This window comes from Martes martes (assembly GCF_963455335.1).
Source record: "Martes martes genome assembly, chromosome: 2".
Classification (NCBI taxonomy): domain Eukaryota; kingdom Metazoa; phylum Chordata; class Mammalia; order Carnivora; family Mustelidae; genus Martes; species Martes martes.
The window spans coordinates 21795107-21818443 of NC_137889.1; the positions used below are offsets into that span (position 1 = coordinate 21795107).

Below are 23337 nucleotides of genomic sequence, written 5' to 3' on the forward strand. Positions count from 1 at the left end.
GTCATTTATGTTTTGAATATTTGCAAAAAGTCTTTTGTTAGAGTTAAAATGATCTGGCATCCTGTGTGAATTTTCAGATCAAATGTGTATATTTAACTGTGTAGATTCAAATTTGTACCTGAATGTAATAAAGGATGTTAAGGTGAATTACAAAGTAAAACTCAGACTTAAGAATTCCCTTAGCAGACAAAATCATTTAAGCCACATAAACACGACTAAATTTAGCCCTTTTCAAAAATATAAGTGAAATTAACTTGCGACAGTTCTTACAAATGCCTCTGATAATTATAAAAGAAACTTTTCATCTTCCTAAAAATGGCATGAGAGATAATCACTCGTAACCAGTCCCCTGCTATCTGGAAACCCCCACTGTAATAACCAATCACTATAAAGGTCAATAACTTCCTCATTTTTACTTTATAAGCCATTCAGTGACTTCATGTCCCTGAGGATTATATTAGCCCTTGAATTTGGGGAACCCTAGTTTAAAAATTGTTCTTGCACTCCCAATAAACTTTTATTAAGTACTATTTATTGGTTTGATGGTTTTAACTTTGTTATTACTAAATTTTGGCCAGATGTAACCAGAGAAGGATGAAAGAGAAAACCTAATTTAACTCTTTATTAAGGATCTATACAGTCACAGTAGTTTGCTCCAATAAGCTAAGCAACAGAAATTCCCTACATATGAGCAGTTTGAATGATAGGAGCTTTTAATTTTTTTCCCCATAACTTTATAATTAGCATAGTCCTAGGACTCTAAGCTCAAGGGAATTTTTATCAGTGGATTGTCTAAAACATGTTAAGAATGAATCCTTTCAGTCCACAGACTACCATACCATAAAATGAAATATTCGTTCTCTTACCTTACCCTTTTCAGGCTATCACGACATGACTGAAACTCAAGGAACTCAAATAATTACCAAAATTTCAATGGTTCTCAAACTATGTATCATGGTTCCCTAAAAGTTCAGTGGTAGTATAAGATATATATGTGTTTTGGGCTTGGTTTGAGAATGGGAAGTGGTGGTGGGGGGGGGGGGCTGGTGTTACACAGTGCTGATAGTGGCTTTTCTCTTGTATGCGGTAGGCTTCAAATCAAGGTTGGTTGGTTGGTTGGTTCTCTCCATTAAGAATTCCATAAAGGACTGCTAAATAGAATAGATTGAAAACCACTCGTATACAGAGTGAGGTTATTATAAGCATAAATACCTAACTGGAGAAGTCAGGTATTTATTGTTTTTAGAAGTTGGATAATATGGTTATGAAAGACTCAATTATTTTATAATTATTAACCAATACTTTGATATGATGGTTATGAAAATATAGTGGAAATATTTACTCTGCAGAATTTTCCCTGACCTAGTCCACTTAATTATACAGACATAGCCAAATAATATTCGTTGAGCTTTCAATGTTTGGAGTAGAAGACACTTAGATGTATCCTGTACAGCAGACTTACTGATGCTGGTTGTACATACATAGCAGTAGAAATGAATACAAGGAGACCATAATAAAGTTGAACAAATTAAGGAATTTCTGGCCTAGAATTACTTTAGTTTTCTCTTATTTTTCAACCCGTTAGTCATTTGGGCAGAATGTATAATAAATATATTTACAGAATTGATGAGTTCTTAAATCTTAACATTAGTCCTTGTCAAACCTGTTTTAATAACATGACCAAGAATGTTCTTAAAAAAGTGAAATCTCGGGGCGCCCGGGTAGCTCAGTGGGTTAAGGCTCTGCCTTCGGCTCAGGTCATGATCCCAGGGTCCTAGGATCGAGCCCCGCGTCGGGCTCTCTGCTCAGCGGGGAGCCTGCTTCCTCCTCTCTCTCTGCCTGCCTCTCTGCTTACTTGTGATCTCTGTCAAATAAGTAAATAAAATCTTAAAAAAAAAAAAGTGAAATCTCCTATCATTTCCTAATCTCTGGCATCTTTCATTGTGGTATGAATATATTCATCGTGCTGCAAGCAGACATTACAGAATTTTTGTGTTTATTCTTAAAATGTCAATTTAATTAAATTAAGATCCTGCTAAATTTGTGAGAGCATTTTATCACAATGTGTTTGTTGCTTTTGTAAGACTCGTAATTGGTAACAAAAACTTCCACGTGACACAGTACTGGACCTTAATAAATATTCCTTTAAACAAGGTAATCTATGAAACAACACATGAAATAGAAGCCAAGAAAAGGAAAGCTATGCACACAAGCCCTGGGGAAAAAATCATAGTAAATATATTTTTATTTTCTCTGATTGTTGATGAAATTTGTCCCTGTGACTATAACTAGTACATAGCTTCCATCAATAATGCGAAATGGTGTAACTGATTTTGGAAATCCATTTAATTCCTAAGTGCTAAGAAAATGAGTCCTGGAACTTAACATTTCGAGTTAGACCCTCAAAATCTCAGTTTCAAGTTACTTATTTTTAAAATTAATCCATAGTCAAACACACGAAGAATGGTCATTTTGTGTTAGGTGGAGAGAGTTAAGTCATATCTAGTCCTGTGTGCAGTTGTAACGTTCCCATTCTGGAACAGAACACATGGTGTTCAGATCCAGAAAAATTAATAGATTTTATTCGCATGTATTTCTGCTGTTTCCTTGACAACTACTATAGATGCTGCTATCACCATGGGGATGGTTCTTCTAAATGAAGCAGCAACATCCAAGGGAGATGTTGGAAAAAGACGGAGTAAGTGTGTGTTGCTATTTTTGCAGTTTTGTTTTAATCTTAAGATTCATTTAAGTAAAATGGGAAATATATAAAAGTCCTTAATAAATTTCTAAAGAAATGTTCTGATATGAGAAAGGTTGCAGTTTGTTTTACTTGTTTCTAGTTCTTGGATGTGGGTGTACAAATACTTAAAATACATTTCTTCCAAAATGGGATTGGGTGATTTTCGGTGGAATTGCACATAAAGGCAAGCTGTCAGCCCTTGTCAGGGCTGCTCTGACCCGTGTCTACTGAAGCTGTATTCTCCATAGTAACATCCACACTACAGGGAGAGACACAATTCTGTGGTCAGAGTCTTCAGAGATTTTATTGGCAAATGCTGTGTTCCTTATTCTACAACAATCAGGTATACATTCAAGGACTCACAATTTTCAGTGTACAAAACACTGAAATAGAATACCTTCCGATTACTTCCAAATTTCTTTTAATCAACATTTAAAAAATTATCTTTTGATCATGTCTTTTCCAGGCTCTATGCCTTTTCCAGTGGTATTCCAAGATTTACAAGTCCACAGATTTCCAGCATTATGGTTTTTTTTTTAAGATTTTAAGATTTCTTTTAGAAAGATTTAAGATTTCTTTTTAAGATTTTATTTATTTGAGATTAAATTTATTTATTGAGAGAAAGCACCAGAGCAGGAAGAGTCAGAAGGAGCAGCAGACTCCCCACCCCTGGGTGGGGAAGAAGACCGATGTGGGACTCCATTCTGTAACTCCAGGATCATGACCTGAGCCAAAGGTAGATGGATGTTTAAGGGACTGAGCCGCCCAGGCGCCTTGTGTTTTCTAAAGCATTGGGTTTCGAAGCAAGTTATCTACGTTTTATCCTTTGATGGAACTATTCTTTTCAGGGGGGTTGTCGAAAAAAAAAATTCATTTGTATGAAGTATTAGATTTTGACAAGGCAAGGGAAGAACATGGGAGAAAAATCTACCCTTAGGAGCATAGGTTAGGAATGAAGACAGGGCCTTAAATTTCCTGCCACAAACCTTTTTTTTTTTTTTTAAATTATCAAGTTCCTGTGTAATTTTATAATTAAACCCATAATTAAAATTCTTCCCAGTATGCTTAGCATTTCTGGAAACTTTTTAAACTTGGAATTTATGTGTGAGCAGCACAGGTATCTGAGAAAGACAATTTATTAAGAAGTTTAAAATAAAAATCCAGGGGCACCTGGGTGGCTCAGCGGGTTAAGCCTCTGCCTTCGGCTCAGGTCATGATCTCAGGATCCTGGAATCAAGCCCCGCATAAGGCTCTCAGCTCAGCGGGGAGCCTGCTTCCCCTTCTCTCTCTGCCTGCCTCTCTGCCTACTTCTGATCTCTGTCAAATAAATAAAATCTTTAAAAAATAAAATAAAAATCCAGACTTATTTTCTTCTTGGAGGTATTAACTATGATGACATGTATATAAATAAACCATAATGATTTCTAAATAGTTGTCTTAAGTGTTAAAATATTTTGAATATAGTATTCAGTTTAGTTTGTCATTTGTTTTCCCATGATGGTATCTATACACTATTGTAAAGAAACTACAAAAGAATCTAATGCATTACTTTTAGTTAAGCATTGTGCAGAGTATCATTTTATGATACATCTTTTGAACAAACAATGTAATGTTCTTGGAATTGACAGTGTTATTGAAGACATTTCTTATGTGATTATTTATTATATATCCTGTCTTATTAAGCTAAGTAATAGTTAAATACACAGATTTTTTATCTTATAACATCTGTGATGTTGAGTTTACAAAATCACTACTTCCAGCTTCCCTCTTGGTAGATATTTCCCTACATACCACCCCAATATTCAGCATTGTCAAATTATTCATGTGTAGTGTGAGAGAAAGAAAGAGACATGGGAAATATATTTTACAGTTACTCCTTTTTGATATATAATACAACTACTGTGATTACTATTTCTCAGATCAGAATGATTCTGTATCATAGCATTTTCTTACAAGTATGTTACCTTATATGGGCTGCAGTGGTTCATTCAGTAATTACTGACTCCTCACTACTACTCACTCAGTTCCACTGCTCCCTTCCCTATATACAAGGACTTGAGTAGCACTGTTTTGTTCCACTGCACAGAATTAAGTAAATATATTGTTTTACTTGATCATGTACTTTGAGCTTCATTTTCCATTGAGCACAACCAAAGTGGCAAAGCAACTAAAAGCTTCTGAAAATTTAAAACAAGAAAAGAAAGAATGAGTGTTTGATAAAAATACCAGATGTGGTAAGGTATAAAATAAAGCATTAGGTAATCAGTTCTAGGTTTAGTAAGATTGTTGTAAGAAGAGATGCTATTATTGTTGTATCTAGTGCCCGGTGTCTGTCACACTTGGATAGTTTACACATTTTTAAAAAGATGTTCTTCATTTTGGGATATTCAGCAACCTACTTTTTTACTTCATTTTCTGTCAATATTAATTTGAAGTTCAACTGCATGAACTTTGTCTGAAATGGAATGTCAGAGAGGCTATAGTTGACTGTTGTTAGGACTTTCAGCAATTTATCCTCAAAACTGAAAGAATGATAATCCTACACAGTTGAAAGAAAACTGACAGATTTCTAGACCATTTTTTGACAGTGTCATAACTTATCCACTCCTTGATTTCCAGGATTGTAATTAAACCTGGTCTCAGACCTGCTAGAAGGATTTTTTTTTTAATGTCTTTCACCATTATGAAGGATATTGAACTGCTAACTCTTCCTTGTGTTCTGTGCCTTAGTGTGTTTCATTTTCTTTTCTCTAATTATTTCAGATATTTTCAGTATTTTTATAAGAATTCTCTGAAACTAATGAAAGGATACAAGTATTGTGCAAGTGTTTTATTCTTAAATGCTTAGATTTTTCTTAAGAATTAACTCTCACATTTTCTACTTATTTATGGCATAGATTTGTCCATTTCAATTTCTTTAAATTCATGTTTTTCTTTATTCCAAACAGACCTGCATTTAATTGGCTCAGATTTTTAAGCATTTTAATTTTATGAGCATGTATTTTACTAATAGTAATAAATCTTGTTTAAATACTCTATATATTTGCATACATATTTCCATTGCTTTGTATTACAAATATTTATTACTCTTTGACTTTAGAGTAAAATCTTCCTAACCATAACAAAAAGGAAAAGAAGACAAAAAGTATTTTCACTCTTGTTAACTTGCCTGGGATACAGGGATACTGAAAACCTAGACCACAGCACATTCTACTCTAATATGCCATTTGTTAAAAGTTTCTTCGTTTGTTAAAAGAAATAATAGCACTTTGACAAAAGTATCTACTCTGTGGGGGGATTTCCCCTCACTTTGGGCTCTCCAGAATCCCTATTACTTCACTCCTGAAGGTTTTATTCCAGCTTTTTGTACACTAGGATGACTATTTCTAAGTAACAGACTTTTACTGAAGCAATAATCTAGCCAATAATCTAAAATGACATTTCTTAGTAAATATTGCATGGCATCTGAAGAGAATAAAATTCTGTTTAGTATTCTAACAATGCAAATATCTATGCTAATATAGCCAATGCTTTATAAGGCAGGGGCTGATAATCTTGTTTGTGGTTTATCACATATTTTGTTTTGTTTTGATCCCTGAGGCATTTTAGTACTTATAGGAACTCTGTAAGAGAAGAAAAGCACCAGAAGACTTAGATCAGTCACTTTTGTTGTTTTCATACCCCAAATAGTACATTTTCATTGAGAAGAATGTGGAAAATAATGAATACATTGTATTTTGGATTATCTGGTTTGTTGTGCCTGTATGTGCCATGAACTATTAAAATGTAAGTATACTGTTATTAATTGAATGCATTTAAAAAACACATGCATTTTGGTTCCATGTGTCTAGACATTAATGGCATTTTCTGTCTCTTTCTAGTAATTTGCCTAGTGGGATTAGGCCTGGTGGTCTTCTTCTTCAGTTTTCTACTTTCAATATTTCGTTCCAAATACCACGGCTATCCTTATAGGTAATATCATTATACTAATGTGAATGTTTTTATTTTTAACTAATAAACAACTTCATTGGTTAATGTATATTTAAAGGCTAATATCAGGTAGCTAACTCATTTGCCAAGTGATTTTTAACTCAGTTAAACAAGTCTTTGAGCACCTGCCATGCGTTCGGCTCAGACTTTGCAGAGGACCTATGAGGCACACGGCCTTATAGACAGTAGAACTTCATTTTAGAGATACATATTACATATGTATTATATATGTACATATAATACAGTGGGTTTTAGCTTTCTGGAATTCATCAAATTTCTTTTTCTCTTGTTTTGTCTGTCCATCCGATCACTCACATTCAAATTCTTTGGCTTCCTCAGGTTTATATAGGATATATGTTTCCTCCCATGACATTTACATATATGCATCTCTCAGAACTAAAAAAGTATAGTATAGAATATCAGTATGTACCCCCCAAAATACCAATTTTACATTTGACAAGTTTTCTACTTTAATTAGTCTAGCACATGGATTTATGCTCAAGTTACCTTAGTTGTAGTAGATCCTGCCTTTTTTATGATTATTATTGCTGCACTGCATCATTTGCCTTTTGAATTATCTTTAATTTTTTTTCTCAGAAATTTCCATCAGTTATCTTGAATGTGTTAATGAATAGATGATAAACATCAAAACCAAGTGTTGCTAAAAGGTCTGCAGAGATTACATGCCAGAGATTTTGATATCTCCTGAGCTAAATCCTAAAAACCTAACAGCGTAGGGGGAAAATATACATCTATACAACTAGTTCACTGGAGAAAAAGTAAAGATGATAGCACAAGCAAGAATGAGAGAAGTAATAAATCAAAGAGTGGGAGAGAGAAATAATTCTGAGAAGTGGAAATGTGAGATGTTAAAGAAAAAGCTCTCTCTTCCCACGGAATTATTCTGCATGAGAAGCCAGGTCAGTTATGAGCGTAACATAGCACCACATTTTCAAACAGTTTGCACTCCCAGAAGTGCGTTTCTGTGGCACAAGCATTAGAGTACCTCCCTAAAAAAGAAAAAATCGGCCTTGCTCATCTCAAATAAAAGCACTTTGTAAGGAATAAGAGAATGAGATACAGGACACCATCATTATAGGAAAGGGAAAACACAAAACATTCCAGAAGGCATGTGCTGTCCTAAGTACTTCAGACAAGACATTTGTGGTTATCCGTCTTCACAGAGAGTCAAGCCCTACTCTTAACCCTGGGGACCAAGAGCTAAGTTAATGCAATCATTTGCAGCAGACCTACACTGAAGTAGGCTTGCAAAAGACAAGAATAGTTTCTCGGCCAAGACCATATCCTTGACTTCGAGATGAACTGCAAGGACAAACACACTTTTTCCTTTAAGAAGACTGAAAAAACTTCCCACTTCTGCCTACTTTAGATAATACCCATACTTTGGATAAAACTGTTGAGCTATCCCATAGTGAAGATGCACATTTGAACATAGTATCATATACTAATTTAAAAATCACCTGTCACCAGGGACTTCAACTCCAATGCTAAAGTACTTCCTTGGGCATAATGCCTTAAGCCCTCTGTGGCCTTCGATTTCTTCCTTTTAAATTTCTGTGAATTCTAACTTTTGTATCAAGAAATACTACTGATAGTTTAAAGGTAATCCTGGGCATAGTGCTAATTCTTTATTCCTCATAATTTTGAATTCTGTTTAATCTACAACCTTCAATTTCTTCTGTGTAGTTGTCTTTATGCGTTTTATTTTTCTTTTTAATCTTAAGCCTCACAAAACCTTAAACATTTATGTTCTTCATTATATTTTCTCAGCACTTCACACTATTATTTTTGTTGATCTTTGTAACTGTTGAAAGAAACAAATGTCTGCTTGAAGTGTTTATCCTATTTCCTTAAATCTCTCCTACATTTTAGTATTAAGAGTGCTTTTCCTACAGTATCAATAGGTTTCACGCCATCACTGAATTCTCCCAGATTCTCCGTTAGGTTTCAGTAAGCAAACTTGCTGGATTTAAATTCCCAATCTTAAAACAACAACAACAACAAAAACAAAAGACAAAACAAAAAAACCCTGATCTGTTACTCTGTGACCTTGGACAAGTTATTTAATTCTTCTAAATACTGGTTTTCTCATTACTAAATTAAAAAAAAAAACAAAACTTCATTTGACTATTGTAAGGATTACGTGAGAGTGAATGTAAATTACTTAACGCATTGCCAAGTATGTAGTAAATAACACATAGTATTAATTACTCAATAAATGTTAGATGCTTACTGTCCTTAATTCAGATAGATATAAATATTTCAAACTCATTTACATTTCATTTACTTTACTAAGTAGGAGTTTCTTTACACTGAAGATTAAGTAACTTTTATATTTGCCTGATTCAGTTTAGTGAAGAACAGATTGTCCCTGAACCTTTTGATGAACGTAATTGGGCTCCTGAGTCCCTTGAAACTACTAGTGAAATATCAAGATTATTAAGAGTTTGGTCTAATTACCATCTGAGCCATAATTCAAAAAAGAATTTTATTTCAGTGGTAGCACTGTGTTCCTTTTGTGTATTAAATAAAGATTAACTTTAGGCTCATCCCATTTTCAGAGAAAAGCAAAGAGCTAGAAGCAATACTTGATAGTCTTTACTTACGGGTAATATCCCATTTTTTTCCACTGATGCACTTTGACCTACAAAAATTCAAAAAACTTCTGTAAAAGTACTTCTGACCCATGCCTCTACTTTAGTAAAAAAAAAAAAACATGAAACATTCTCTATTAATTCAATCACTTTGCTTCCTATTTATAAAACTCTTTAGTTATCTTAGCAAGATAGAGTAGCAGAATGGAAAATAATATTTACAATAAGAGCTGAGTTCAATATATAATTTTTAAATTAATAGCTCTAGCTCTGCAGTCAAACAAATCTGAGTTTGAATCTTAGATCCTCTCTGCTAACTTTGGGGCTTGGAGTTAGTTACTTAAGTTCTGGGTCTCATTTTTCTTCACTTTGAAAATCATATTTTAGTTTTTTATGGGGTTGGAGACAGGCTCAGTTGCTAGGTTTGTCTCAAGTTATTTCTCTTTCTTTTGCCAACATATTTAACTTTGTTGAGCTTCTTTCTTCATTTGTAGTTGGTATAACACCTATCTTCCTCTGTGGGGATAAATTATATGATCACTTTGTAATGCCTAAAATGTAATGGGGTTCTCAATAAATATTTACTTCACCTCCTTCTTAACCTGTATAAGCCCTTCAACTTTAGCATCTTACTTCATTATGTTTTTGTTCAGCACTTTACTTCATTACATTCTTCATTAAGTATTCATATATTACTGTTTTATGTATTAAAATCATTTTCATTCCGTAATATTATGAGATATTTTAGAGAAGAGTCTGTGAAAATACCTTTTTGTATCTCCAAAGTGCTGTGCGCATAGTAGGTGCTCATCATATTAATTGACTATTTAACTCAAAAACATTTTTTATGTATTATCTAAATGCAACAGGAACCATTAAGATAGAAACAATGACAAGAAGAGTACTGGTTTGCCACATTGTACAACTCCAGAAGATGGAATTCACATCAAATGACACCTCTTGGAGTTGTTAGGTTATTCCACACACCTAAAGGGATGTGTGCTGTGTGGAAAGATAATTATTCCAGAAACCTGAGCTATAAAGATACTTATTGCAAATTCAGATTGATTCTTAGCTGGCTGGCATCAAATAATAAAAATATATTTTATTAAGCTTATAATGGACATAGAAACTATCTTCTATTGTCTTTTAAAAAATTACTTTTAATTCCTGATGTCCTTGGCTATTTTGAGAAATAATGAATAACCAAAAAATGGACATTCAGTAATGGAAAGTACAGAATAACAGAAATGAAAGACATTTATATGAATTTTGAGGAAAGTATGGTAGTGGACAAGTACAGCAAGGCAAAAAAATCCCAGGATATACAGTATAGCAATCTCACATTCATTTCTGTATCTTACATGTAGATCTTTCATCTGTAGAAAAAATATTAAATATTATCTTGAGTTATACAAATAGAAAAATAATATTGAAATGATGTGGTGATCAACCCACAATACATATCACTGATAAGAATTTCACTGGGATTGTCTTTCTCCTGCTGAGTTCCAGCTTTGAAGAATGACATAAAGGACCGAAGATTTAGAGAGGATTCGGAGAAGAGCTGGAATGCTCTAAAGGCACCATTGTCTGGCCCCTATCTTATCTAGATAAGGAATACAGTGCTAAATCTTGTAATAATATTTTGCAAATGGAAATTGAATCTTAAGGACTATTTTTTCCATATTGTTGTATTTCACTGTGGTGTATTGGAAAGTGATCTGGACTTTGAGTGAGAAGATGTGATTTGGACCATGGCACTTTAAAACTATAACCTCAGGCAAGTCTTTTAATCTTCTCTGAGCCTCAGTTTTCCTCATCTTTCAAATAAAGACCATAATATTTCTCTCATACATAAGACAAGTTATAGCAAACTGCTGTTTTATAGATGTATGATAACTTTTAACTGTGAGACCCTATATTCCAGTCTTAGGCTGTTGTACATTGCTTTAGAGATAAGACCTCAGATACAGATGTCTCCAATAGACTTTGACCCATGGGATTAACCATTTGACAAATAGTAGGTCTGTAAAATACTCCGATATATGCATATGCACTCCATTCCAAACAAAGTATAATTTCATTTAGCTACTTCCCTCTTACTACTTTAGGAAGAAGTTAGGAAAAGGTTAGGAAAGCAGAACTAAAACAAATGACAGAAATACATTTCATTCTGCCTAGGACAAATGTAGTCACATCTCTCTTTCCACTAACAAACAGTATAAATTTTAATTCCCAAAGTAATAAAACAAAATGCATGTTTTTTTTTTAAGTATGTACTAAGATTTTTTAATCAGCATTTGGTAATATTAGAAATAGATACTAGGAACCTCTATATAGAATAAAGTAATTTCTGTAGAAAATTCAGCTTTTTGGTTTTTTCTTTTACATTCTGTACTGCTCATTCCAACCCCTCCAGCCTCACAACACATAGTCTGAACAGACATACACAAAATGTCTCTTGAGGGTGAGTTCCATCTTGAAAATTCAACTTCCTTACTCTGACAGAAACCACTTACTCTATGCAAACTTACTATGCAGAAACCCTGCATAGGCAGCTCCTGTGATCTAAAAGACTTTTTTCTTCTTCACCTATCTCCCAACCTTATTCCACACACTAGCTTTATTATTCTTTTTCCCCCAGACATAGTATCTACCTTCCTGATCATGTCTCATTATTAATAGCCATGCTATGAAAGCTATTACTAAGTCTCTTAGTTTAGGCTGTGTAGAGAAGTGGCCTTAGCAGTAATGAGACTTGACAACTCTTGCCCTGTGTACACACAGATACAGAAAGGTTTCCATACCCAAAGATCTCCTTTCCCTTCTCCTAATGAAGTCAAGTCCTCCAGGCCTTTTTTGGGGATTGTTGAGTTCAGATTTGAAAATTTTTCAGGGTTCAGTAATTTCTATTACAAAGCCGAGAAGCAAGCTAAAGATGACTGGCTAACAGCCATAATGTACTTCTCTCTTGCATTCCCTTAGAACATTTATGAATATAAAGTAAAGGTTAAGAAAGCCCTAAGAACAGTGAATCACTGAGTTCCACTAGGTACAAGGCCAACTGAACAATTCAACTAGCGGATGATCTGTGCTCTGAGTAAAGCAACAAGGCTTTTCCTCCATTCTAATTTCTTTTCAATACCAAAATGAAATCTGAGCAACTGCCCTTTAATCACATAAATGATTTCTGTAAGACAAAGTGGCATGTCACCATTAGGTCTCCCTGACTCTTCCCCAGTTTGAGAATAGGAAGTACAGTACACAAGAAAATTATGTCCATCTGAAGAGCTCAGAGAATTTAACCAGCTCCCAGTTGGACAGCATTCATTTAAGAGCACTGTGTATGCATCTTTTTTTTTTTTTTAAACACCAACAACAGATAATTAAGATAAATAAAAACAAAATGCAAGCCACTACTTCATGCCTATTTAGATTTTTCACAGGAAGAAAAAAGGAATAAACTTGCTTTACATATGAGTCTCCAGTGACCACACAGTGACCAAATCCAGAGGTCTTTTCCCATTCCACAACAGCTTAGTTGAGTGGTTTCAACAGATTTACAGCCCACAGTTTTTATTCACTTCCTGGCCTTTTACAGAAAGTGTATGGGCTCCTCATACTGAACATACTCCCCATACTGAACATAACACAATGTTATTTTTATTCTTTGGCACTTAACACCCGTTAACTAACTAACTTAACTAGCCTAGGCTACTATCCCTTCCTTTAACTTGTTTTCAAAGTCAGAGGAACTGAAACACAAGCAAACAAAACTCTAACACTTGGACTTGCCATCACATCAAACATGTCTGTGTTATACTTAATTGTGTCCAGGTCTTACTCTCCTCTAGAGAAAAAACCTAATGGCCATGACTTTCAGTCATTTCATGTCTTACAGCACCCTTCTAAACACAATATTCTTGTACAGAATAGATGGGCAGTAAATCTTTGCTGAATAGTGATTGAGACAGACTTTTTTTTTGGCTCAACTTTGAGAAAACAACTACCATTTTAAATAATGTTTCTCTAGAAAAACTTATTTGGTATTTCAAATAATAACCTTGTTACAAACTTTTAGAACATCACTTCTCTGCAAGTCAAGGACTGCATTTTTATGTAAATCCTGAATGTTTGTAAGTATGAGGGAATGATTAGGAAAGAACCAAACTTGGAAGTTTTTGGAGATCTCTATCCCCTTCCTTCTTTGTATACACAATGCCCCTCTGCATCCCTGATGTACTTTAAGCAATAATCAAATTACGAAGACCAGAAGGGAATAGTTGATCCCTTCAAGCTAGCAAAAGGGGGAGTTTCTGGGGCATATTCATGCTGGTTCTAGTCTCCTCTCTAATCTTTCTGTGTACAATTCTCTAGACTTGCCATGTAGCCTCCATCTTCTATTGCTACTTGCGTCAGTTGACCATACATGCATTCACTCCGAAGTAAGCTAGCTACAGTAGTCAGTGTTATGTATGCACATACTACCATGACCTGTGAAGAGAATCATTCGTGAAAGGGTAAAAGAGAGTCCAGACAGAAGTTGATGGTGGTACCCAAGGCAGCTGCTACCTCTCTGAGGAACCCAACCACAATACTGAAAAATACATTCCAAGTAAGAGGAGTATATTTGGTTTTTGGTATTCAACAGTTTTTATGTTATAAAAGTATTTTTATACATTTTTACAATAAGCATTCCTAGGAAAGATACTATCCAAGCACTATTAGAAACACAGATAGAGGAGAACTGTTACATTATACATCAAAATTACCAGACAGGTAAATGTAAAAAGAAAAAATCATATCAGAACCTGACAGATAGGAATGAGGGACTAATCTCAAATGACGAAATCCATATAAAACATTCATATTGGAATATACCTTGGATGTTTAATATTAATATTGAATGATTACCTAGAGAATAATATTTTATGCTTTTCTAAGAAAGATTTTAACAAAACATTTTTGACACACTTCGATCTTTCCAGTGTCTTGAATGAACACTTGTAAAGTTTGTAACTTTTTATGAAAGAGATTTTAAATATAATAAACAGGAAGTAGTCTGTTGAACTTATCCTTTATTGTAAGACAATAGAATCCTTTCAAGATAAAATATGTATTTGTCATTGCATAATAAAATGTAAACAAAAGATTGTTTTAACAAGCTTTTAAAAAAACAATATTATAGTTTGGGAGAAATTCCTCGTGTGAACCAATAGTGCGGTAACTAAGGATTCTTAGTTTACCTTAACAATAAGAAGGTACAGAGATCCTTTTGTTTATTTTATTTATTTATTTTATTTTTAGATTTTATCTAAAAATCATAGAATCTTTTTGACTTTTTAGATCCAAAAAGTTAGGAAGTATAAAATGATCATAAGGGTCATATTACTGTTTTTGCTTTTATAGTATAATAGTTATAGCAATGATAAAAGGTGATCTTTAATGCACACAGCTAGAAATGTTTAGACCAGTTGTTTAAAAAATAAATAAACCCTGTAAATTCTCAGTTTTCTTAAGTCATAATTTTTTCAACTTTAAGTTTTAAGTATTTTATGACCAAGTTTTCTTTTTATCATTAACTCTCATTCTTAAGTTAGCTTTAATCTTTAGGGGAAGTTTAAAATTAAAGACAGAAAATGCCAAAGAGTTCGTCTACAAAGCACACATCTCTGTGCACTTTCATCAGTGTTAAGGATTATGTGGATTGAACAGCAGCCACTGCTTACTGCTCTAAGGAAGTTTCCCCACTGACACTCTTCTTCAGGCCTCAGTCATAACTAGTTATTTTGAAAAATAGAAGCAAGGTCTTGTTGTATTGAGGAATTAGCACACAATTTCTAGCCTTTAATAATTCCTCAGAAATGGAGTACTTATTTCAGATTGTATATCCTTTTTATTTTATAATTTGTATTATACTGTATTACATTTATTATTATATTTTTGTTATATAACATTTTAAGTATTTTTAAATACGTATTTACTTTTAGCACCTAGCATCACAAGGTCACAAGGTTGATAAAATATGGGCACTATAAAGAACTTTGGAGATCAGCCAAACATTCTTTTCACTAATGAGGAAACCGAGGTTCAGAAAGACAAAGAAATATATTCCTAGGATATTAAGATTTAAACATCCAGATATTATATTAACCTTACGAATTTAACAGTTTTCCAACTACATGGCTTTCTAATTGTAGCAACAATTATTTTTGTTTTTATTTTAATATTTTGTTAAAATATGGTTTGTCTCTGGTCATCCTGCAAAGTTATATTGTCAGGACCAAAAAAAAACAAAAACAAAACAAAAACAAAACAAAAAACCTTGCCACATGTTAGAAAAAGGTACAAATATCAAGCAGAAACTTAGTTAATGTTATTTAAATTGACTTACCATCTTACAACTTGTATTTCTGTTCATAGATTAAAACTTTGCTTAGGGAAGTTAAGAAAAATAACTCCCTTTTATTTCTGTCTGTACAAGCATTTATGTACAGATATTTATGTACTCAGAATCTGATGAGACTCATGATTCATATATACATTCTTTTTGGCTGTACAATATATTTCAGCTATAAATTTCACTTAAAAACATCAAGCGTTTAGTTATTTTATGTAAGTGAATGAATTACAGGTTGAAGAGAAGAAAGTTGTTTTTTTTTTTTTAGGACATTGAAATGACCCAGTTCAAATCTTTGTTTTAATTCATACTTTTTGTTCTCTTACTTACATTGCCAGTTTAAACACTGGTTAAACTACTGTTCTAAGCAGCAATGAAAGTGGCTCACAGAAAGAAATAGGGTATTTTACCCAAACTTAAACAATGCTAGTTCAAGTTCTTATCAGCATCCTCTCCCACCCCTGGCCTGTTCTCACCATAAGTTTTGACCCCATCTCCGGAACTAGTTCAGAGAAATTGCCCTGATAAAAAGTTAGAATGAGATGAATTAATATAATTATGACATTTTTATTGTATCTATTTACATGTACTATTTTAGAATGAATAAAAAGCATATTGTTTTCCCTATTTTCAGCATGTAATTTTCTTTCTTTTTCAGCTTTTTAATTAAATGAAGCCAAGTGGGATTTGCATAAAGTGAATGTTTACCATGAAGATAAAGTGTTCCTGAGATATAGTTTGAATTCTTGAGTTCATATCCACGTTGATTGTGATAATTCTAGCTTATTCTTGTACAATTTTTGAAATGTGTTTTCCTAGCCAATTTAATTTATAGAAGTGGATAGTTAAGATTCATATTAGCACTGGAAAGAACATGAAATACTGAAGTGTTTTCAAGCATATTATATTCAGTGTATGCTGTAGGACTGAAATAAATGACAATGTAATTATGAATTCATGTGTTAGAACTGTTCACTTATTAGTAAAGAAAACCACAATGTTAGTAAGGGAAAACTGTGAAATATATGTTAAAGAATCCTTAAGGTTGTACAGAGATAAGGTATATGCATGAAAATATGTCACATACTGAAAAAATATATTCATTGTCATTTCAGTATAAAGGTTGTGTGTATGGTTACAAATGTTTTGTTCTTATTAATTACAATTAGAGGCAGGGAGTTGGATGAATAGTGCCTACAACTTAGAAGCTTAACCTGGGAAATGGAGGTTTTTTCCCAGGACATAAATTTCAAAAATGAACAGGTCTAAATCAGTAAGCTTGGAGGTATTAGGTGATAGAAGCAACACACCAGAACTAGAAATTAATTTCCTCTCTAAATTTAGAAGGGTCACCCAGGAATCCAGACTTGTTACTGCAAAACTAACTCTGATGGCCATTTTCCCCATGTATTATATGGAAGAAGTTTGCCATCCAAACTTCATTCCCTGAATCCAGATAAAAATTATCCTATACATGAGTGACTCAGTGAAGCTTATTTGAAAACCAAATATTGGAGTCTAATCATTACTATGTTTGTATATCCTCTTCTAGTTTATAAAGCACTTTTGCATATGTTATTTTCTTTACAACAACCCTGTAAATTAGACAGGATATAAAAAATTTTTTCTGACTTACGGAAGTATTAGAAGCTGAAAGCCAGAAAGAATAGAAAAATAGGCTTATAAACTGGGCTTCTGAACTCTCAAATCTGAATTTTTATTTTCTTTGGTGCTAAGGAAGAATTTAAAAACACAGTTCAGTAAACTTTGTTTTTCCTTTTTTTTTTTTTTTTAAAGGTTTTGTTATCTAATTTTGGTTAAGATCTAAAAAATAGAACATGGAAAACTTAGGAGTTTCAGGTATACAGTCTCAAACAGGAACCAAGTGCACATCTACTAAATTTATTTAATTCATACCTTTATGAAATTCAATAAAGAATGGGAAATATAAAAATCCTACAGGGGCATATGAAGCTAAGTTCCAGGGCAGTATGTGTGCTGGAAATAAGTTATCTTGTCAAAATAGGATATTCAGTGAAAATTGCATAATAATTCAGAACTCTGTTCACCTTACCACATATTCCCAAATCTGTTATTAAAAAGCACATTAAGTTCCCTAGTTCCTGTTCAAAGTGTGATAAATTTCATACTGGAATGGCATTTATGGAAAAACATTAAGTTATCATGATCATTTGTTTAATGCCTATCCCTAGGTAGCACTTGACTCGTAAATGTAAATCCACTGAGTATTTTTACATTTTCTAAGATTCATTCAGAACAGGCATTACAATTGGAATCTGAGACCAAACTTTACATGTAAACACATGTTTATTATAATTATTTTTGTTTGTCCCCTTAAGGCTCAAAGTTGTTATTAAACAACATACATTAGTCTATGAAACTTTAATATAGTGTTCAATCATGACCAAAGTCAGACAATGACCAAGGTAAGGAGAACTTCTCTATTTCAGATTAGTAAAAGTTTTGTAGCCTGTATTATGTAATTTCCTTTCAGTAATATATGCCTACAACAACAAAAAATTTTTTAGCATTTTATAGCTAGAGAGCTGTCACTTTGCTGTAGCCTGTTGTTACATTAGGGAAGTGATTCTAGAGGGAAATAAACTGCCTCAAGACAAGTTGTTACTGGAAAGTGCTATGGGCAAAACTACAAAGAGTGGTTCAAATGTAGTTTCGCTTCAGAATTTAGCATATGGAAAATCATGTATGTAATATAGGCTATCTTTACCTTTGCCAAACAAATTAATTGAAAAATTAATTCTTATCTGGTATGCTGTATCCTGCAATGTCACTTTTCAACCAGATGTACTGTATTGAAGGCTCCCTTAAAAACTGATTATATGTTGAACAGTCTTCAGTTAGAATAAAAAGAATTGCTTTCCTACCCAGAGGAAAAAATCTTAACATAAAATCCCATCCAAAGGAGTGTAATTTCTAACAACATCTAATGAATAAAATGTTGCATTTTGCTCAGCATACTGTTCCTTGCATCAGATATTCACATGAGCAAGTCCAATAGTGTTGTGTGTTTACTATAATTTTCTTTTGCATATAAAGTAATATCCCTTGTCAGTTAACAATTTAGCAAGCATGGTGATTTGGGGAGATTATATCTTGTAACCATAGAGCTTGACAAGTATTCCCTTTCTTGCTATTTAGGAGAACCTCCCTAAAGGTACATGAAGGGAGTAGTTATTTCTAAATAAGGCATGACATATTATTTTGAGATCAAAGACAGTAAACAGTGTGTTTCAAGAAGTACTGGTAACAAAGACAAACACATTAACTAGAGCATCTAGCAACAAAACATTTGAATGGATTTTTGGAGACAGTGTTCCTCAGAGCTCTTTAATGTTCAGTTTAAAATATTAAAACAAGAGGCTTTTCATACTCTAGCAAGAAGCTGTAATGGGTCAAACTAATAATTTTTCTAATAGTAGGGAAAGGGTGAGCATGGCAGTCACACTACAAGGGTACAAGTACGTTCATGCTAGCCCCTCAATTTCCTTATACAATTCAGAAGTATGTTCATTTATGAATTTTTCTATACTCCATTTTTTACCTATTATGTCAAATATATATGCAATGTTTTTATCATATAACAGTCTATAAGTATTTACAAAATTTTAATAAAGCATCACACATTCAGAATATAAGAAGAAAATCAGGTCACATTCATCCAATTGGTGTGTCTATTTCCACAAAATATTATGCATGCATGTAGGCAATGAAAATGGCAGAATGAAGAACTCTAAGGACCCATCCACTCCACAGAAACATTAGAAAGACTGGCAGAAACTGACATTCAATATTGTTCAAAGTCTGGAAGATGATGTAAGAGAAATCAAATGAAAGCTTAAAATGTGACTGAAATTCAGATGGCTAACTTGATCGTGTTTTATCTTAGTCTTTCCCCATCCTCCTTCCCAGTCAGTAGTGGTCTTGAAAAATGGCAGCCTGTAACTGGTATGGGGACCTGGTTCTACAGGAGGCAGAATACTCCTGTTCCCAAGGAATAGTGTTTGTTTTGCTCTGAGGGCTACTGGGAGGATTCAAATATGGCCTTTTACCTTTGTTTAACCTAACTCAGAAGTTTCTCAGGGTGTTGCTCCAGAGGGTGTTTCTCCAAAATACTGATAAGGAAAGGAACATGCTCCTGCCTGAGGCTAGAGTTAACAGTTATGACAGACAACAGACACATGGCCGAGGACTGAATGAAAGGAAAAGCCGGAGAGTGAAGTACTTCGGGGAATAAAGGCTTTGAAAAGCTGCCACATCCAAAACCCAGATCAGGATACATCCTCAGGAAAGATCTGAGAAGACCCTAAGCTTTTACTTCTTGCTGATGTTTACACCAGCCCGTAAACACCCCGAATAAGTACTGATGGGGTGACCTAACAGAGTCAATCTGCAAAGCCCAGGGGACTGGTTTCTTTTTCTTTCTTTCATCTGCAGGCACTTAAGGACAGCTCTGTCAGACCACTAGCTGACCACTAAACTAATGAAACACAGACTTCACAGACCACACATGATAAAGAACACAATTTTTATAAAAACAGTTTTGAAGATTCACTAAATAACTACAACAAGCAACAAAACTAATTCTAGAGAGGGAGCAGAATCCAATTTCCACAGCTGTTACACTGGAATATTTAGAATGACCGATTTGGGGGGGAAAAAAAGCACACAAAGAAACAGGAAAGTTAATACTGTCCTTAAAGCAGAAATTCAACTTGCTAAAGACTTTAGCAGTCTTTAATGTACTCAAAGAGCTATAGGAAACCACAGACAAAGGAACTAAAGGAAACAAATGAACAATGCATCATCAAATAGAAAATATCAACTAAGAAATTATAAAAGGAGTCAAATACAAATTCTAAAACTGAAATTGAAAAATTTCATAATTGAAAATTTTGCTAGAGGGACTCAACAGAACACACAGATCTGACATAGTTTATAAAATGTAATTTGACAATAATCTCATAAAAGCAAATGGCTAGAATTGCAGAGAAGCAGTTCTTGTATACTGGTGAATGTAAGCTGCTATTAATTCCAACTAGACTGTTATAAATTTAATATAAACCCCGAAGTAGTAATGGAAAAATTGAGTAAATACCTATCACATATAGAAAACAAATTGTAGAATGACAGAAGTCCCTATCAGTAATTTCTTTAAAGATAAATGCATTAAACATTCCAACTAAAAGCAGAGATCTGTCAAAAGGATTTTTAAAGTATGATATAACTATATAAAAATCACATACCAAAATAAATCTCAAATCATTACCCTAAGTTTTTGCCTTAAGGAGCTGGAAAGAGAAAAGCAATCTAAACCCAAAGACAACAGAATGAAGGCAATTAAAAGGATTAGAAGAGAAATAAATATGATAAAGAATAAAGAAATGAGAAAAAGTCAATCAAACCAAAACTTGAGTTTTTGAAAAGAGCAACACAATTGAGAAACCTTCAGTTAGACTAAGTAAAACAAAATAGTTCTCAAACTTCTAAAATTAGAAAGGAAAGTAGGAATGAATAATAACACCTTTCCTACTGAAATAAAAAGGATTATCAAAAAGTTCTATAAAGAGATTTCAGGAAAATGGTATTGGGGAGGATCCTGAGCTTACTTCTTGTTACAGACAAATCAAGGTATGACATATATAATGCAAGTCTCTGAAAGCGACAGTGAAAATTACAGAAAACAGAGACACAGTGGGAACGCATAAGCAGGAGGAATAGTTATGAAGGTCATCCAGGAGAACAAAGGGATCAAGCCCCATATGGAGCACCCCCAGCCCTGGGGACCTGTACCAGTAAGGTGAGCCCCCATAACAACTAGCTGGGCTTAACTCTGGGACCTCTGCAACTCAGTGGGGCTTAACTCCACCTAAATGCAATCAGTACTGGCATTTTCCCAAAAGCAACTACCACCTCACCACACCTGGCAGCAGCTCCAGCCAGGACCAGGACTCCTGGAGAGCAAATCCTGCCCTGGTGAAGAGGAAGCCAGCTCCATTCACCAGCACTCCCACAGCAGTTGTAACCCAGTCACAGCAGGAAGGGCCTTACAGGATGCCTTCTACCTAAGGCCACTACCTTCCAGACCAGAAATTGTAGCTGACTTCCATAAAGCATAGAAGCAGAGAGACATAGACAAAATGAAATTATGTTCCAAACAAAAGACAAAAATCTCATAAAAATACCTAATTGAAACAGAAATAAGCAATCTACCTGATACAGTGTTCAAAGTAATGGTCATAAAGATACTCACTAGACTTGAAAGGAGAATGAATTAACTCAGTAAGAACTTCAACAAAGAGAACATATAGAAACCATTTAGAGCTGAAAATACAATAACTGAAATGAAAAATATGCCAGAAGGTATCAACAGCAGATTAGAAGATGTAAAATAAACAAAACAAAAACAAAAACAAAAAAAAGTATCAGTGATACCAAACACAAGGTAATGGAAAGAACCCAACCTGAACAGCAAGAAGAAAAGTTTAAAATTGAGGATATATTAAGGGATCTCAGCAACAACATGAGGTGTACTAATATTTGCGTTATGGAATCCCAAAAGGAGGAGAGAAGAAGAAAGGGGCAAAAAAATTGTTTGAAAAAATAGTACGTGAAAATTTCCCTAACATGAGAAGGGATTAGACATCTAGCTCCAGTAAACACACCACTTCAAACAATATGAACACAAGGCCGTCCATACCAAGACACATAACAAAGTCAAAAATTAATAAAGAGTATCTTAAAAACTAAGAGAAAAGGAACTATTTACATACAGTGGAAACCCTAAAGGCTATCAACTCATTTTTCAGCAGAATTCTTGCAGTCCAGAAAAAAGTGGCATGATGTATTCTAAGTGCTGAAAGAAAAAGCCATACAACCAAAAATATTCTACCCAGAAAGGTTATCATTCAGAGTTGGAAGAGAATGAATTTCCAAGACATTCATCACCACTAAACTGGCTTTACAAGATATGTTAAAAGGACTACTTTTAAGTAGGAAGGGGAAAAAAAAAAAAAAAGGCCATTAAGTAGAGGAAAATTATGAAAGAAAAGAATTTCACTGGTAAAAGTAAACATACAGGTTATTTATTAACCTTATGTTAACCACAAACTAAAAATCTATAACAGACACACAGAAAAATAAAGAAAAAGGAATTAAGCATAACACTAAAAAAAAGCAACAAATCACAAGAGAAGAGAGCTAGAGAAGAAAGAACAGTTGACAATAAAAACAACTAGAAACAATTATCAAAATGGCCAAAGGGTACATAGCTTCCTAGAATTACTTTGAAGCATTAAATCCATTTAAATTTAATCAGAAGACACAGGGTACATGAAAGGATAAAAAAAAAAAAAATCTGTACGCTGTTAAAAAAGACTCACTTCATTATTAAACATACAGACTAAAAGTGAAGGGATGGAAAAATAGTCCATGCAAGTGCAAGCAAAAAAATTTAAAAATGAGATAGCAGTATTTATATCAGACAAAACAGACTATAGCAAGAGAAGAAGATCATTATACAATGCTTAAGGGACCAACTCAACTAG

At 33.7% G+C, this 23337-nt stretch overlaps 1 protein-coding gene across 1 annotated transcript in view; it reads left to right on the forward strand.

Annotated features, from left to right (window-relative positions):
- TUSC3 (tumor suppressor candidate 3) overlaps positions 1-18747 on the forward strand; it is a 252662-nt gene extending 233915 nt beyond the window's left edge. Inside the window, exons 8-10 of the mRNA XM_080796474.1 lie at positions 2624-2698; positions 6625-6715; positions 16410-18747. Coding sequence (XP_080652600.1) covers positions 2624-2698; positions 6625-6715; positions 16410-16425 — 182 coding nt within the window. The 3' untranslated portion in view covers positions 16426-18747. The remainder of the gene's footprint in view (positions 1-2623; positions 2699-6624; positions 6716-16409) is intronic.
- The last annotated feature ends 4590 nt before the right edge of the window (positions 18748-23337 follow it).